Genomic DNA, 18,155 nt, shown 5'->3' with positions numbered 1-18,155 from the left:
ACTCATATCACAGCTGTGCATATTGGGTTTTTTTCTGCCTGTAGCTGGTGAACATGAAAGAACAAAGAAAAAAAAATGTTTGGACTTGGTTTCCTAAGAATGAAGGAACTGTTCTGAAATGTCTGATAATTCATCTTGTTGCTGCTGCTCCAACTAAAATATGACCTCTTTCCACAGACTAACAGTGCAGTTCTGTAATTACTCCGGGCAGTACAGAACATGGAGTTTGGGGGGGAAGAAAAATGTCATTTAGGAGGAGGGAGGAACTGAGAAATAGTAGAAATTCACTCACTTGCCTTCTATTTTAACTGGCTATTCTTTTAATGAGAGCCTCCTCTTTGTGCAGTGTACAAGTCCCCAGAGTATGAGTCCCTTGGCTTTGAACTTACTGTGGAGAGATTAGTTTCTATTGGCTATCCGCAGGAGCTGCTCAGCTTTGCTTATGATTCTACGTTCCCTACCAGGTAATGTTTCAAAAATTTTTTTGGATTAAGATCCCTCCCTCTGTCCTCAAAATTAATAATTCTAAGTTTATCCCTGGTCCAAAAAAAAAAATCAAAAAATGTTTGTTTTGGTTGATGTTGATTCTAAAACTACTATGGACTTTTCATGTACACCATATCTTTTTGTTTTCTTGAATTGAGCTTAGTTTACTGTTTCTAAGGAAGATTCACTAATGGGAAAGAAAAGGAATTAATTATTCAAACTGACGGACAGTAATTACAGATGCTCCTGCCTTTGGCTGTTGGAGAGCAGTTACATATTTTGCTAATACATTTAACTTGGTCATCAGGAGCTTTCTTGGTAGTTTGCATTTCTTGATTTGATAGGAAATATTTGAGATTAAGAAAGATGATGTTTATTTGAGATGCCATCATATATGTCCTGTATACAACAGTTAAGCAGAGGAAAATACAAGCTAGCTCAGTTGTCCAAGGAAGTTAAGACACTTAGAATGGAACCAGCTGTATTAAGAGGAATCATAGTTTATACTGTGCTTGATTAAGCTCTTACTTCTTTCAGAAATCAGTTGTGTTATTTATCTGGCCAGAGTAAATATTTTTTAGTTGTTCTTGGATTAATTTTTAAGATTTTATTCACTCACTTTAGCCTCAAGGGTTATATTGTTTTGGGACATACTTGAGTTGCCATAATGCTTGAATAAGATGAGGTTGGTTCATGGTGATTGAGACTGCATAAGATTATTGCCTGTATTACTTTGCATTATTGACTATGTCTTCATTTTCACATAGGGGACTTGTCTTTGATACATTATATGGAAATCTTTTGAAAGTTGATGCTTATGGAAACCTCTTGGTCTGTGCACATGGATTTAACTTCATAAGGGGGTGCGTATGAAGAACCTTTAGCCTCTTCCTAGTGTTTTTATAGTAAAAAAATATGAATATGACATTGTCTCCCCAGATGTAATATACTTTCCTATTCCCTCATCACTGAAGAACAATTCCTTTTCAAAAGGATATTTAACAATTATTTATTAGGCAGTTAGGACCCAAACTGACTTGTAGTTAGCAGTTAGATTTTGTTTAAATTAAGTGCCTTCTAATTATATATCTTCTAACAAAGCTAATCTTGAACTTGCCCAGAAAGAACTGTAGTGGCTTTGACTTACTTGAAATTCTAAGATTTTTATTTTCTCCTTTTTAATACAGTTCTCAGATAGCTGCTCAGAAGAGGTATGTACAAATACATAAAGTACTTTAAAATTTTAATACTACAGCAATGTATATGGTTAAGATTTTTAACAGCTAATACATTATTTTTTATATTTTAATGACTAGCTTCAGATATTTGGTCATGTGGTTGAAAGTTTTTAAAACATGGGGTTAAAAATGAAAACAGGGTGGTAATATTTAAAACAAGGATAAGCTTTATCTTCATATCAGAATATTTCCGCTATTCTCACTAATTTGGACTTTCCACCCTAGCAAACAGCAGATAAAATTTAGTGTCCATTATTTTTTGGTGAAACATTCCAATTTTTTCCTCAGAAATCACAATACCACATTGGACAATTTCTATAATTGTGGCTTTACAATTACACGTTTTCTCTATTATACTACCTAATTTACTACTGATACTGTATTAGGGTCAGAACAATTCTTTAAACCAAAATAGGTTATGTGTCAGTCTCTTGTGTAACTTTTCCATACATTATTCATTCTCAGTGGTAAAGTAATAAAACTGCACTTCTACATTGAAATTGTTAAGGAGACAGTGTCTTTTTGGTTATGACAAGAGGCATAATAAACTAACCGAAATTCTACCAGTTTCCTTTAAATCTAAGGTCACAGCAATGCTCTATTTGGAATTGAAGTATCTGATACAAGACTCTTCAACTGTAATTAAACAGGCTCAAAGATTTCCACGTATGCATAGTAAGAACAGTGTGAAATAAACACCTCCACCTGACACATCTGGGCAGGCCAGTGGTTATGCCTGCCTTTTCACTGTTCCTTTCATGAGGGGTTTGTTGAACACCCACGAATATGAGGAGGCAAGATTAGAACAAGAAGTGATTGCAAATAGCACTAGCAATGTAGGCTATTTACATATAGACATTGTCACTGTAATTCAGAATCCCAGTGAAGATGAACCAAGGTTCTATTTAATGTCTAAAAAGAGATATTTTTGTGTTGCAGGGGAGGGGTAGTCAGAGAAGAAAAGGAAGAGAAACAGTTATATAAATTAGTATTACAGTTAGATTTACTAACTCGGAATCCACAGACCTCTTTCTCTTTTCTTCCCCAAAATAAGCCATAAAATCTGCAAATAGTTCCTTTGGAAATACGTGTGTTTCAAAAAAAAAAGTCGTTTATTAATAAATGCAGAATCATTCAAACAGTTCTTAGCACTGTACAGTATTTAGGGTCAAAAGGAAAAGTTTGTGGAGGAGAGAGACTGAGGCTGGAGGGAAAGAGAGACACTGAAGTGGTGGTGAACATGGCTGGGAGGGAAGTTAGGCTCCGGCAGACATCACCTTACATGTCTTACTAATGAGTTGGGTCTCTCTTTTGGACAATGGCAAAGGCCTTTAAAGATTTAGAATAGGATAATACTGATGTCAAGTCTTTGTTCTGTGGGTCGCAGAAAGTTAGCAGTAGTGTGGAATACAACTATTTTCCTCCCAAGTCCCCGTCTAGCATTCCTTCTTTTATGATACATTTCCTCCCTCCACAGATTAATTTTTATTTTAAATATATACTAGCATGATTTGACAATTTAAACAAAATATAATTGCTAACTATAAATAAGTAAACAAATCTTTATATTTGAATTGCCTAATAAATAACTGTTAACTCCTTATGTAAAGCAATTACTCTTGAATGGTGGAGGGATTCAGAAAGTCTATTGTATTTAAGGGGACAATGTCATCTCACTAAACCTGACTAAGGAAAGCATATCATTACTATTCCCTTCTGCCTTAATTTTCATTATAGAAAATCTTGGAAGTCTAGATGGTGAGATAGTCTACAAAGTTTTCTTTATTGGGAACTCTTATATCAGGAGGGTGACTAAACCAGGGAGCTAATGTGATTTTATATTCCTAACTAGAGTTTATGTCATTTGTAGTTAACAAACCCAAGCAGGAATTCACCCAAGTTAAGTTACTCTGAGTACGAACTTTAAATTTGGTGTCCTTTGTTTAGATTAATCTCCATACTTCACCATGAGAATTGTACATTTTTCTATTTTAGTTTTTCTCCCTTTTGGTTTCTCTGTAATGCACTTATTAATACTATTCTCTTCTTCCTCATGCAGTGTTTCATTTCACTCTCCAAGGTTCTTGTGCATCTCTAACAACTTGTGTTCATTTCATAGGCTTTCTTCTTTTAAACACTAAATGTTCTCCATGGATCTGTTGATTTATTCTCAGTCTTTCCTTCTATTTTTGTACTCTAAGTGACTTCATCATTACATGTGCATAGATCACAGTGATGTCTTAAGTCTGAACCTTTGATTTAAATTCTTGACCTTTGTTTCTAATTGTCTGTAAAAACCTGTTTATTTTGAGCAAAACAAAACTCCTCTTACATCTACTTCTTTTCCAATTTTCTTATTTCTGTTAATGGTACTGCCACCCTTTCAGGGACTCCTTAGTGTGAGCAGCATCACCTTTGACTCTTACATTCCTCCCTCATCTGCCACATCCAGTCTTTTGCCTGGTTTTGTTCATGTTACCTTGGCAATTCTCTTGAATAATTCTTCCCTTTAATTTCCTTTGCTACCACTCTATGACAGCCCCTACTCTTCTCATCTGGGCTACTACTATAATCATTTAACTGATTTCCCAGGTCTTTGTCTCTGTTGCACTTAGCTTTTGCTGCGTAATAAGCTACTTCAAAACTCAGCAGCTTAAAACAGTGGCTACTTCATTTAAAATGCTCAAAATTCTGGGAGTCAGCTGGGCAATTCTGGGGTTGCTCAGTTGATCTAGAATGGCCTCACTCACGTCTGGCAGTTGGGCAGCCTGTTGTCTGGGTGCCTCATCTCTGTAACTTTTCACCTCTAGCAAATTATCTCACTCTGATTCACATAGTAGTCTCAGAGTTCTAAGTGCAGCAAGAGCAGACAAGCTCCAACATACAGATGTTTTCTAAGTCTCTGTCTGCTTGGATCCCATTTGCTGCTGTTCAAGCCTGTGTTCAAGGATGGAGAAATAGAGTGACCCTCTTACTCAAGGATAGGAAGAAATTGTAGCCATTTTTTTAACACATCAAATTTCTTTCTCCATTTTATCCTAAAACTGCAACTAATATTTTTACAATTCAGCTCTGTTGGTTTTATCCCTCTGCTTAAAAAATGGCAGTGGCATCCTGTTGCCCCGAATGAAGTGTAAGAACAATAGCATGATCTGCCTCAATTCTTTTTTCTAGCTTTATTTTTCTCTGCTCGCCTTTCACTACTCAAATTGGACTAGTTTCTGAATTGGTCCACCTAGCCTTTAAGGACCGTACTCATATGCCACCACCTCCATGAACCCTTCCTAGCTTTTCCTTTCTTCACTCCCAGATTTACTTCTCTCTACCCTTCAGTTGAAGTGGCTCCTCTTTCTCCATTTTCTCATAGCTCTTTGCACCTTTCTTGTGGCAGTTGTGATTTTTTTTTTAATCTTGTTATAATTGTATATGTGAGTCACCTCCCTTCCCAGACTCAGAACTTTTTAAGGGCTAGAATCTGAGCTGGTTCATCTTCATAGCTGCCCATGTGTAATATTTGGAACCCTGCCTTGCACATAAGCCCCCAAAATATTTGAATGAATTTTTGAATGATGAATATTTCTCAGTTATTATAATGTTAATTTTTTAAATGTCAGTTCATTTAAAATTTTTTCTTTCAGACCAGAGACTAGAGAGCAGTATCCAAATAAATTCATCCAACGAGATGACACTGAAAGATTTTACATTCTGAACACACTGTTCAACCTACCAGGTAGACTCATTCTATGTCTGTCTATACTGATGCTTTCTCTTCTTGTCATCATTATTTGTCTTTGCTCAAGGGAGATAATAAGTTTGAATTATCTCATTTATAGCTTATGAATATGTATTCTTCATTTTCCAGAGACCTACCTGTTGGCCTGCCTAGTAGATTTTTTTACTAATTGTCCCAGATATACCAGGTATGTATGTACTGTAATTTTCTTTTTTTCCAATTGATTTTTAAAAATTAATGTACAGGGTTTTAGAGAACTGGCCATTGTAGGTCTTTTCTGCTTTTCTGAAGTGAATTTAGTGCTAGTGAGAGATGCCACATTGCCAGCCTGAGAGATGGGACAGCGCCAGCAGCTCCATGCAGGCTCTCACCTCCCACACGGCCCCTCTCCTTGCCAGTGTGCTGCAGCCATGTTTGGAAGGGACCACTTCTGATTGGCTTCTCCTGGGAATGAAGACGGCCAGCAGAGGTGCTAATTGTGACAACTGAGTGGGAGGTTTGTGTGATGATTATCTGTCCAAGCAGAATTACACTAAAACCCCCCAACTCATTTCACAGCAGCTACCCAGGAGCCATTCAGGGATGGTAATTTAGTTTCATTCCCAGGCCCAGCAAGATTTAATTGAGGAATAAATGCCGTTTGTCCTCCCTGAAGTAAAATTTTGCTTAAGTCTTAAGTTATCCTCTCCTTTTTATATAACCACTGCTGAAAGTTCAGCAATAAATGCCAGAGTTTTCTAACTTCTTACCTCTTTAGGCCTTACCTACTTCAAGGCACTAAATTGGTGGATCACTGAGTCACCGAGCTAAGTAGAAAATAGGCAACACCTAGCACCTAGAGACAACAACAGAAAAGTCAGGGTGGGGAGAATCTAAATTACCAATTTTAAGTTTTAAATGTTTCTTTGATGGGACCCTATTTCTTAAAAATGTTGAATAAAAGAATTGATATTTTTGGAAGCTGAAAGGCTCAGCTTCCATTCAGCATATTCTTCTATCACTTTGCATTTGTTTACAATCATTGTTTTCCATTGAACACTATAGTCATCTGTGTGGCTAAAAGGATTTTCATGAGGGAATTATTATTTTCTTAATTAGCCACAGCCTGTACCTATGTAATCCTGGAACCTTTGGGTCCCCTGGGCAGTGTCTGATACTCATTTTATTTACCATCTTTTGGATTCCCTGTCATGTTCTTTTCATCTTTCCGTAGCTGTGAAACAGGATTTAAAGATGGGGACCTCTTCATGTCTTACCGGAGTATGTTCCAGGATGTAAGAGACGCTGTTGACTGGGTTCATTACAAGGTACCTAATTGTGGCTTCTTCACTTGCTCACTCTCTGCCATGTGTTTTATGGTCTGACATTAATGTTCAAGTGTAAATAGATTTGCCCCCTAGATATACTAGCACTCTAGAATACTTTTGTTCATGTCTTTGGCTGTCCTTTCAAAGGTGATGCTCATCTCTCTTCAGTGATGATGCTTGGCTTCTAGATCTTACTTCAGTTTGCATTTCCCAAACTTACTTAGAAGAGATTTTAGTATTAAGGATGATTATGGTCCATTTGTTGTTTTGTTTTGTTCCAAATACCTCCCACTTGACTAATAACATTAATTAATATTTATTTACATTAATAGATTATAAATTGTTGCAAATAAAATAGATGCCTTTTGATTCCTAGTTTAAAATAAAAATAGATTTATATTTTAAGTACATTTTGGAGGAAGTGTTACAGCAAGCCACCTCTGCCACTTTATCCTGGCCTTCTCTGGTTTTCCATTTTGGTAAATACTTCAGAAACACATTTAGGTTGATAGTAGCCCAGTTTTTCTTATAAACTATTAAAAATTGATTGTGTTCTTTTTTTGTATTTCCTTTTTTGTTCCACCAGGGCTCTCTTAAGGAAAAGACAGTTGAAAATCTTGAGAAGTATGTAGTCAAAGATGTAAGTAATAAAGGAGAGAATAGATCTACACGATAGTGTATTTTACCTATTACAGAAATACAGAATAACAAGCCTATTTATAATGAATGGGCAGGGAATATATTTCTTTGTTTTGGCATAATATATGCCATGTATAATCACCAACAGTTTTCAGCCAGAGCATAGGTTTTACTAAGTTTTTTGTCTGTTTGTTGGTAGGCAAGAAGCTCCAGTCAGTAGTATTCATTTGTCCTTTTAGCTCTGATTGTAATAATAGCAGCTAGAGTGATTACTGTGTGCACCTCAGTCTGCTAAGTGATCACACGCATTATTAATCTTACATGCATAACTTAATCTTCCATATAACCCTGAGTTTAGGAATTGTTACCTCTGCTTTATAGATGAAGAAACTGGAAGTAGAGGGATTAAATAACTTGCCCAAGTTCATACAGTTAATAAGTAGTAAAGTCAGAGTCACACTTAAATGTAACTCAGGTCATAACCACAGCACGAGATCATCTAAAGAATATATTATATATATATATGTGTGTGTGACTATTATTTGAATTATCTATCAAAAAGGATAATGAGGAAAGTTTTAAAATAGTGGAAAACCTAATAATTTTTTAAAATCTAATTTAGTAGCATTGTGCTAGTATTAATTTCTTAGTTTCAATAATTGTATTGTGATTATGAAAGATGTTTATATTAAGAGAAGCTGAATAAAGACTGCATGGGAACCCTCTGTATTATTTTCACAACTTTTCTAAGAGTCTGAAATTGTTTCAAAATAAAAAGTAAACATACACACACACAGCCCTAAGATGAGATACTCCTTCCTTTTCTTGGTAGTAGAATACAGTATTTCCTCAGAGTACTTATGGTTCTCAGTCTCTGTACCTCCTGCTTCCTCTCCACTTCCACCTCCACACTTGTTTGAAGAAAAAATACTGAGGGGTTCAGGAGAATTTGAATGAAGGAACTTATTTACTGTGAGAAAAGGAAAGGCCATTTTTCCTCCTGGTCACATCAGAAATTAAAATTTTCTCATGTAGTTGCTGATAGGTCTGGGCATTTCTAGGTTGCATCCTGCACACATTTCATTCTGGAAGGTGTCACATAAAATGAAAGTATGCACAATGAAGCCATATCTAGTACACTACCTGGAGTATTTTGCTGGTCATTTTTAAAATCAGCTTCTCCTGATTGCTAACACACCTAATTCACATAGTTTAAGGAACTGTAACATAATTGAAACTCTTCCCTGAGGCAGACATGAGGAAGGTAAAGATGTTTTTAATGTGCTTATAATCATATATATGTATCACTTTTTATAAATGTACATATTATATACACCATATATATGACATGTTAATACTTAATTCATGCATAGCAAAAATGTGGTCTTTTAAATGCAAATTTCTAGTACCAACCAACCCTTAAAGGACATCCCCTATTCCTATTCCAATGGACAGAAATTCAGTATATGACTATACCACAGTGTAAATGAATATATATTTGTATCTTAGTGTTTTCTCATCATCATTATATTTCAGGGAAAACTGCCTTTGCTTCTGAGCCGGATGAAGGAAGTAGGGAAAGTATTTCTTGCCACCAACAGTGACTATAAATATACAGATGTAAGTCCTTAATGTTCATTGTTTATAAGAGGAATTATTTTGGCCTAAAGAACTGCAAAGAAAATGAGAAGGATGGATATTTAATAGGGTAGTTTTTTGCCATTTCATTTTGAAAGCAGAGTGAAAAAAGCAAAATCTGTAGCATAAGGGCTACAGTAGAGTGGTTCTCAAATTTTTCTAAATATTTTCCCTGATTACAATTGACTACTTGAAGGTTTTGGTTTGTGGGTTGTTTAAATCATTTGTGGTGATAAAAATGGCTTCCATGTCTCTTCGTCAGATCCTTTATATAAATGAAAAGTCACACCCTTTATTGCATGTGTACATGCCCTCTTTGCCATTGGAAGCCAAACAGCAATATGTTTTGACTCTTAACTATCAAAATTTACTACCTGTTAAAGATTTTTTGCCATGATTAAAGCATATAGAAAAGCCAGTTTAACTCCTTACCCTCATCTTACTTTTGCTAAGACAGTTATAAGTTTATAGTACTAGCAAGCAACTCAGTGCTTCTGAGTCCTCTTTATGTAAAATCTTGATTTAGAAATTTGGTGATTTGGAGTAAGTAACCTTACAAAGCCAATGGTTCATTGGTTTGCTTGGTCTAGGAACAGTAATAGGCCAAGGTGTGTTATTTCCACATGAGTTATTAGTTTTCTCTATGCCCTCACTCAGATGTACCCCTTACCTCCAAATATGTGCTCCAGTCCACTAGCAGAATTGGTTAGGAATATATAGATGGATCTGTACAAAAACAGCTCCTAGGAGAAGCCTGTGTCCTCTTGAGCATGTCAGCTTTTGTATGTTATGATGAAGCATTAATTTCTGGCTTCCACTGCCATAATTTCATAAACTTTAGAAAAAACAAGATGTGATGAATCCTATATTGAAAAAGACATATCTTACAAAAAGTTTGTGTGTCATTTTTAGGTGTTAATGTATCTTTTGCAGAAGTAATATATGGACCTTATGTTGGATTTTTTTTCCAGAAAATTATGACTTACCTGTTTGATTTCCCACATGGACCCAAGGTACTATATGTAACTTAGACCATTGCTTTAGTAATAATGAATGCATTTAATATCCTGGAATATTGAGGGTAAGGAATTGGTCAGGACTCATCCATAAATCTTCATTAACATTAGAAGTAATGCAGGAGCTAGTATAATTTAAAGTTACTAGTAATTTGAAGACTTCTTAGACAGAAATAAAAGAGAGATACTTATGTAGTATTTAGTAGGATGCGATCAGAATAATTTCATGCCCAAGAAGTGCTATGCAGAGTCATTAAGTTTCTGTGATAATAGAAGGAATTTTCAGGTTGAGGAAGATACCTGATTCAGAAACAGAGAAAATGTGTATATTCTTGACAACTTCTAGATTCTGCTTTTAGCTATTGCTGAGGTTTGTGCCAGGAGAACAGTTAACCTTGATATTTAGCAGAGAAGTCCTCATTCCTGCAGTTTGGCTGCAGTTAGATTTAAACAACAATCACTGCAGCATCGTTGCACACTTGTGGGATTTTAGACCTAGGCTTCTTTGAAAAATATCAGTAAATCCCTGTTTTGATACCACCCAAAAGCTCTGTATGCAGTGCTCTTCAGCTTGGCCTTAAAAGTTAATGCCATGGTTCCATTTCATGATGGAAATAATGCTAATGGGCATAACTTCTACCTTAGTGCTGTGGTTACCCTGCGATGTGAGCTCAAGGCCAGGGTGCACCTACAGCCATTATCCTCAGAACATAACCAATAACATTTGCTAATGATAGTTCTGATGCAGTTTGCCTGTTAATCTGTCTCTTGAGTACTGGTTTGTATTTCTCCTTGGCCCCTTTGTGCCTCTTTTAGTCCATTTCAGAGTGTGAGCCCACTTTCTTTCATATATTAAATTGCTGAGAAATGAAAGTAGTAGATGCAATGACTTAAAATATAGAGATTTTACATTTTCACCTTGCCTGGTAACAAAAGGATGTAGCTTATAATAAAGCACAATATGTTTTTGATAAAATAGTGGGATCTTCTGGTTCTAAACTTAGTATTTCTACATTCCTTGTATCTGAGTGAGATTGAGTAAGTATTAGTGTCTTAAGGTTAGGAATGTTTCAGTTTTTGCTCTTTCTCCTTCATCAGCCTGGGAGCTCCCATCGACCATGGCAGTCCTACTTTGACCTGATCTTGGTAGATGCACGGAAACCACTCTTTTTTGGAGAAGGCACAGTACTGCGTCAGGTGGATACTGTAAGTCAAGAGGATGACTTGTCTGCTAGCACATAGTCCTTCATATTTGTGCTTTCCCACTCCCATTCTCTCTAAGGAAGCAGACATTTTTATTTACTATTAATCATATCTCTCTCTTGAAATTAAGAGTTTAGGTCTTAGTAGACATAGACAAATAAATCGATGTAATACAAAAGTGCCATTCATTTGGCTGTCTAGCCAAGTAGCATTTTGGGTGGAGATTGTGATAGAATGATAAAGTATTACAAGGTCTGTATTTTCTTCTCATAGAAAACTGGCAAGTTGAAGATTGGTACCTACACAGGCCCTTTACAGTATGGCATCGTCTACTCAGGTGGTGAGTCACAGACTTCCTTATTTAGTGTTAAGTCTTTGCTCAGACTTTACTGTGAAAGCTTTGGTGTCCTCCCAGCATAGCGCCACGTATACTCTGTAGTCATTCTAAAGATATCGTTTCCATAAGGTAAATACTTCAGTCATCCATTAATGCAATAGGAGTCAAAGAGAATGGCCATAAGAAGTCATTAGAATGTCTTAATGAATCTTTGATTTTCACTAAAAGGACCAGTTTCCCGCCATCCTTCTTTTACTTATTGGGGGCTTTTTCTGTGTCCTGGAATCATCTGGGGTGGCTCTTACAGGTTCCTCAAGGGGTTTTCCAGGAAGCTATGGACACAGATGGATATTTCACTGGAGTGAGAAACAGCTGAACAGAGCCAGCTTAACAGCAGATCTGAGATGAGGAATGACAGCTGTGCTTCTAGAGGTTATATTCACTACAGCTGAGACGTGTAGTTTTGTTGCTCTTGGATTTGGTGATCGAGAGCTCTGGTCAGTACAGTGGACCCAAAAGCCTTGTCTTAGAGGCAGTAAAAAGAATCATGAAGAAAGGATGATGGCGCTTGTCTTCTTTTAAGAAAGCTGAGCCCCTTTTCGAGTCTGTTATTTGCACAATTATAAGAATAAAATTAGCATAGTGCTTAATGCTTATGGTACTTGGAATGCTGGTTTTTAACCTGGGGACATCTTTGTTTTCTCACTGTTCATTCTGTTGTCTTAGGTTCATCGGATACAATCTGTGATCTGTTGGGAGCCAAGGGCAAGGACATTTTGTATATTGGAGACCACATTTTTGGGGACATTTTAAAATCAAAGAAACGGCAAGGGTGGCGAACTTTCTTGGTGATTCCTGAACTTGCACAGGAGCTGCATGTCTGGACGGATAAGAGTTGTAAGGAGTCATGACTCTTACTTTATAAATCTTTGACATAGCTAGGTTATATTTAATGGCCAGCTGTGAATCAGTCCTCTTTGAAAAACTGTTACTTTGTATGCAGCGGAGCAGAGGTGGTTAAGAGAGAATGATAATTGGATTCCTTCTTCCCATATAGCCAGATATTTTCACAGAACTCCAGAATTTGAGGAAATATGAGAGGTTATCTTGTTCAGCTGCCTTCTTGAATCCCTTCAAGGTTAAGTACAGAGTGTTACTGTTACTGTCCTCACTTATGTAACAGCAGCAACTGAACTGAACTCCACTTTCCTCTGTAGTCCTGTAGTGGCGCAACCATGCCTGCTAGTTCCTGCCTCCCTGCCACCAGCCCATGTCTGTGATCCTGGGACCTTGTAGGCTCTGAGTATTAATCACGTCCTAGTGATTTTTACTCTTGCTCTTCTGAGAAGTAGAGCATGAGGCCAAACTGCATTCTGTGAACTGATCCACACTGTGTGCACTGAATCCCCTGTGGCTCTCCACCTGGTCCTCGCTAGCCCCACTCAGTGTGGTGAAAGGCCCTGCCTCCCGATACAGCTGCCTCAGTAGTTACCCCGGCTCCGCCACTTAGGATCTTCATGTCCTGAGGCAGGTTACTGAGACATTGTGTGTACCTTGATTTCCTCAAATGTCAGAATGAGGATAATAATACCTGTCTCATAAAGCTGAAGAGACTTAACCGAGATAAAGTCATATGTTTATAAGGACAGAAGTAACAACCCTTCTCAACCAAGGATTGCAAACCTCCTCATCTAGACCACAGAACAGAGATGATGATGATGATTTGAATGACTCATTTCTCCCAAAGACAGTAGATAAAGAAAATGTATTCTGTATGGTGGATATACATGAGGGCTTTTCTTGGGAGCCCGGGTTGAGAAGGGCTAGAATACACAGAAAGCATGCAGCAGCTGATGGAGTTTCCTGGCTAGCTGTCTACATTTTGAATTTTACACATGTGGAATTTTAGAACTTTAGTTGATTTGGCTCTCTTTCCTGGACAAGTCACCTAATTCTCACTTTCATCTGAAAATGGAACTGTTAACACTTGGTTTTCTGACACATCTGAGATGGTACTTTGTAAGCTCAAAATCAGCATCCAGTTGGAAAGGAAAATTGTAATCAGTGGTTAAAGTAGGAAGAAAGGCAGTTAAAGAGGAGTGTGGTATTCATCTGCTGCCAGATACCAAGCAAGGTATGAGTGGGTTTTCTTGAAAGGGGAGAAGGAAGTCATTTTATACACTTGCCTGTAGCTTTACTTTTCAGTTGTATCTGCAACCTTTTAATTTAGTTTCCTCAGCAGTTAAAAACTGGATTTTTTAATTTAAAACATTTTCCTTTTCCTTCCAAACCTTAACTAGCACTTTTTGAGGAGCTTCAGAGCTTGGATATTTTCTTGGCTGAACTCTACAAGTAAGTTTACTAATTCTGAAGGTTTCTTCCCTAAAAACCATTTACCTCTTTGGGAGTCACTGAGGTAGTAAGAGGTGTCCTTTCTAGAAATTTTACTGGGTTTTTCTTTTGTCTCCAGGCACCTTGACAGCAGTAGCAATGAACGCCCAGACATTAGTTCCATCCAGAGACGTATTAAGGTATCTTAAAGGAAAACAAAGTTTATGATTTTGTACAGTGACTGGCATATAGCCAGTGTTTAATAAATATTTATTGAACGAGCTGAGAGATTCAATCTTGTTCTTTGTTTTAGAAAGTAACTCATGACATGGACATGTGCTATGGGATGATGGGAAGCCTGTTCCGTAGTGGCTCCCGGCAGACCCTCTTTGCCAGCCAAGTGATGCGATATGCTGATCTCTATGCAGCGTCTTTTATCAATCTGCTGTATTACCCATTCAGCTATCTCTTCAGAGCTGCCCATGTCTTGGTGAGTTAATACAGCCTTAAAGTACTACTTAGAGTAAAGATAAACCTTTAAGGCCAAGATCTACAGCCAGCTTTGTGGGATCACATAAAAGAGTTTGGATCATTTCTTTCTAATGTGCAAAAGCCCATGGGCAGGTTACATGGTTGCACAAAAAAGGAGTCCTTTAGAAGTATGATCAAGATGCAGTATTACAAAGTGTAACTTTACTCTGAAATGAGAAATAATCTCTTCTCTGCCATCTTACTCAATTTCAAGCTATAGTAAATGATCTGGGCAGTTTTGAGGGTTGGGGAGGAGAGGAGATAGACAGCTTTAGGTAGTTTTAGGAAGATACTTTAGTACCTAAATTCACTTGACCTGTGGCCCATGATAGACATCCCTCTGCATGGCCACCTAACAGAGAAGGGTTAGGATTGGGGAAACAGCAATTTTGCTCAGCCTCCTTTCTGAACCTGTGCCTTCGTTGTAGATGCCTCATGAATCCACAGTGGAACACACACATGTAGATATCAATGAGATGGAGTCTCCCCTTGCCACCCGGAACCGCACGTCAGTGGATTTCAAAGATACTGACTACAAGCGGCATCAGTTGACACGGTCGATTAGTGAGATTAAACCCCCCAACCTCTTCCCACTGGCGCCCCAGGAAATCACACACTGCCATGACGAAGACGATGATGAGGAGGAGGAGGAAGAGGAAGAATAAGGAGGAAAACGAAAACTCTAAGCATCCATTAAACAAGTTCTGGCAGGACTCACAGGAGCAAAGGATGTTCCTGTTTGGGTTCTAGTTGGGGAGGGTGGTGGGGACCTCCATCAAAGGCACATCTGGAAAGTTTCTGAAGACTTTAAAATATTGTAGTCATAGGGAGACACTTATTTTAGTTCTGTGTGTCTGCCCTCTTTGCAGATGGTTCAAAATTGTAATGGAGTCTGTACTGGAAGAAAGGATAAAGCCAGGCTGAACTGCATGCTGATGGCTCCATTGTGGCTTGTGACACTGTTTTCTTGTCTTATTTCATCATCAGTTATCGTAGTGTATTGGATACACACAGGATAGTGGAGAGTCCCAGATTGGAGCAAGGAGGAGGATGGGAAGAGGTGATCCAAAAAGGCTGTTCATGTTACAAACTGTGCTCTTACTCCAAAATCTGTCTTTTTCAGTGCATTACATAGTATTGTATATCAGTGGAGAAATATATTATTTGCATTATCAAATGTAGTCTTCTGTTAAAGTCAGGGTTCCTTTGGCAAGCCTTTTAAGACTGCTGTCTGTCAGTGGCTTTGCAGAAGTGTTTCATAGAACACTTCTAGGGCTGGTCTGGAACGGATTGCACCAATTTCACTTTGAGACAAAAGTCTTCATTTCTACATTTTTTTGATTGATAGCAAAAATGCTTGTTATCCAAAAACACTGTCTTTTTCTCATCTGGGATAAGTCTATAGAAAGAATTTAGCTGAAAGAAGATAAAGGAACAAGCCCCCATCCCTTCCCCAAAGAAAAGGAGCTTCCTCCTTTTCCTATGACAGCATAACTGGGGGACCTCATTAGCATAGCTCATGCTCCCTAATGCAGCCTGCTTCATCCTCTTAAGTTTATTGCCGTATTTCAAAGTTGAGCATTAGAGGACAGGAAGAGAACTTTGTAAGCCAGAACCTTACTAACGCAGGGGGCACAATCAATCAGTGTGAATACATTCACTTCAGAATCGAAATCACTTGATTTGAACAAGTACGGATCATTACTGTTTCTCTAGGGTAGTACTAACTGCCTCACCAGTACAGTGAAAGTTGTACATTTCACAGTGGTATATACTCTTATTTTAACCTTCAGAATTTCTTCCACTCTTACTGTCATTAGTCCACATGGGCGGGTAGATTAGCTGCTTTTGAATTTAATAAAGTATATTTCCAATACAGACTTTGCCCCTTCCTATAGCACATCAGTAATGACTGTTGGTCTTCAGGTAGGTTTAGGTTTGGCTTAGGGACATCAATTGACATTCTCTTCTCTTAAAAGAAATAGAGTCTGGCATGGTTAATGGTTAAATTTGTAACAGTTAAATAGGACTCTTTTTCATAGGAACGTTTTTGGTATAGACTGAGGTGAGGTTTTTTTTTTAATAGGTAAGGTACACAGCTCAGTAACTTAGCCATATTACCTTGCCACTTCCACTATATATGGCATTCTAATAGTCACATCAAGAAACACACATTTGAAGTAGTATACCAGAAATATATGCTACTTCTAAGTATCAGATTAGGAATGCTGTTGCAAATAGCAATTAGATACTATCCCTGTTCTAAATTTTAGAGAGTGTGTTTGTGGTCACCCCAGGTATTGTTCTCAAATTCAAGGTGGAGATGAAGCCCAGTTTCACCGTCTTAAATTTTCTCAAAGCCTAATAATTTCTAAGTGACTTACTGTAACTACAGAACTAACTTACTATAATAATACTTTATATATTTTCCCTTGTAGAGCAAGGACCAACATGACCACTTAAATTCAGCACACTTTAGTATTGTGTTATCTATGTAAGGTCTTACTACGTAAGAGTTTTTTAGCCATTTCTCTCTCCTGCAGTGGGTCCAAAGACTGAGAAAAGCTTGCAGTTAGGATAAGTAAGGATTCCGTAAGAGCCTAAGACCCAGAGCCGAGCGTTGCCTCTCTGAATATTGCTCCTGTTAGAAGTGTGCTGGGGAGTAAGTAGTCCATGGGTAGGCACTTAGGGCACCTGTATTTGGGCTTGTTAAAACATGAGTTTTTATCTGCTGCCATTAGTTAAGGAAGTTGAACTTAAATGTGCAATTTATTTTTTTAACCTGAGGCATTAGACTGAGAAGATGGCTCTTTGAAGATCTTCTCCCATCATAATCATACTCTGCTGAGACTGACATTGAGAAAGCAAGCCCTTCAAGCTACCCTAATGTACTTTAAGAAGTGGTTCTTAATAAGACTAGAATGACTTTGTGCTACAAGTCCTTTAGTCACATTAGTATTGTTTTTAAGCAGCCACTTAAAAAAGCCACTTGTGACATGTCAAATTTGAAAGTGCTTTGTCCATGTTTAGTTATTTCTAAAATCAGATTTATTTACTTAAAAAATATTTTGTCAATAACCTTAAAGTCCTGTGATTTTTGCAAGGCTGCAGGAGCATTTAAAAATACCCTGTTTATTCACTGCAAATAGCTTGAGACAAACAACTGCATATCTAAGTCTGCTTTAATGGTAGGAGCCTTGTCCACATTCCATGTTATGGAAACTATTTAACCTTTCTTTGATGGTGGGAAAAGTGGTAGATATGATCTAGTCATACAGTTAGTGGCCTGATTCCTCACTTGGTTTAGTAGTTTATCTCATGACATTCTTTATTGGTTAACTAGAGCAAAGAACTCTTAAAGTTTTTCCTCAAAGGGAACAATGTCAAACAATACACAACTTTGTGAGGCCCTAGAATGAAATTTCTACCTGAGCAGCCTTGAAAATAGAGGAAAAGTGGTACACTACCACCGAAGAGTTGGGAGGACGTGCAAACGCATGGCAACAGGTGGCTTCTGGTGACCCACGCCATCCCATCCTCCACCTCCACTAACAGTGGAAAGGGGCTCCACACTGCTCTCACTGCTGAGTATGAAGGAACAGCAGAAAGCAAGTCATCTAAAAGAATGCAGTGGTCTACAAAATGAACAAAGCAGCTTTTCTATATAACCTGGCGATCTCAGCCATTTTTCCCTGT

The 18,155-nt window shown here is 37.7% G+C and overlaps 1 protein-coding gene across 9 annotated transcripts in view; it reads left to right on the top strand.

The window, feature by feature from the left end:
* NT5C2 (5'-nucleotidase, cytosolic II) overlaps positions 1-16,330 on the top strand; it is a 155,554-nt gene extending 139,224 nt beyond the window's left edge. For 7 of the 9 annotated variants that reach the window (XM_057506271.1, XM_036898869.2, XM_057506270.1 and 4 more), the window contains 16 exons: positions 347-464; positions 1,254-1,349; positions 1,674-1,697; positions 5,363-5,454; positions 5,587-5,644; positions 6,671-6,764; positions 7,351-7,404; positions 8,940-9,023; positions 10,013-10,054; positions 11,156-11,263; positions 11,534-11,600; positions 12,324-12,494; positions 13,898-13,949; positions 14,068-14,128; positions 14,242-14,418; positions 14,888-16,330. In XM_057506271.1, coding sequence (XP_057362254.1) covers positions 347-464; positions 1,254-1,349; positions 1,674-1,697; positions 5,363-5,454; positions 5,587-5,644; positions 6,671-6,764; positions 7,351-7,404; positions 8,940-9,023; positions 10,013-10,054; positions 11,156-11,263; positions 11,534-11,600; positions 12,324-12,494; positions 13,898-13,949; positions 14,068-14,128; positions 14,242-14,418; positions 14,888-15,124 — 1,535 coding nt within the window. In that variant the 3' untranslated portion in view covers positions 15,125-16,330. Of the gene's footprint in view, positions 1-346; positions 465-1,253; positions 1,350-1,673; positions 1,698-5,362; positions 5,455-5,586; positions 5,645-5,771; positions 5,954-6,670; positions 6,765-7,350; positions 7,405-8,939; positions 9,024-10,012; positions 10,055-11,155; positions 11,264-11,533; positions 11,601-12,323; positions 12,495-13,897; positions 13,950-14,067; positions 14,129-14,241; positions 14,419-14,887 lie in introns of those variants that run through there. The other 2 variants (XM_036898870.2, XM_036898874.2) reach the window with 2 other exon arrangements.
* Positions 16,331-18,155: the final 1,825 nt, after the last annotated feature.

This window comes from Manis pentadactyla, chromosome 8 (genome assembly GCF_030020395.1).
Source record: "Manis pentadactyla isolate mManPen7 chromosome 8, mManPen7.hap1, whole genome shotgun sequence".
NCBI classification, from domain to species: domain Eukaryota; kingdom Metazoa; phylum Chordata; class Mammalia; order Pholidota; family Manidae; genus Manis; species Manis pentadactyla.
The sequence above is the reverse complement of the archived record's forward strand: the minus strand, read 5'-3'. Positions and strand labels throughout refer to the sequence as shown.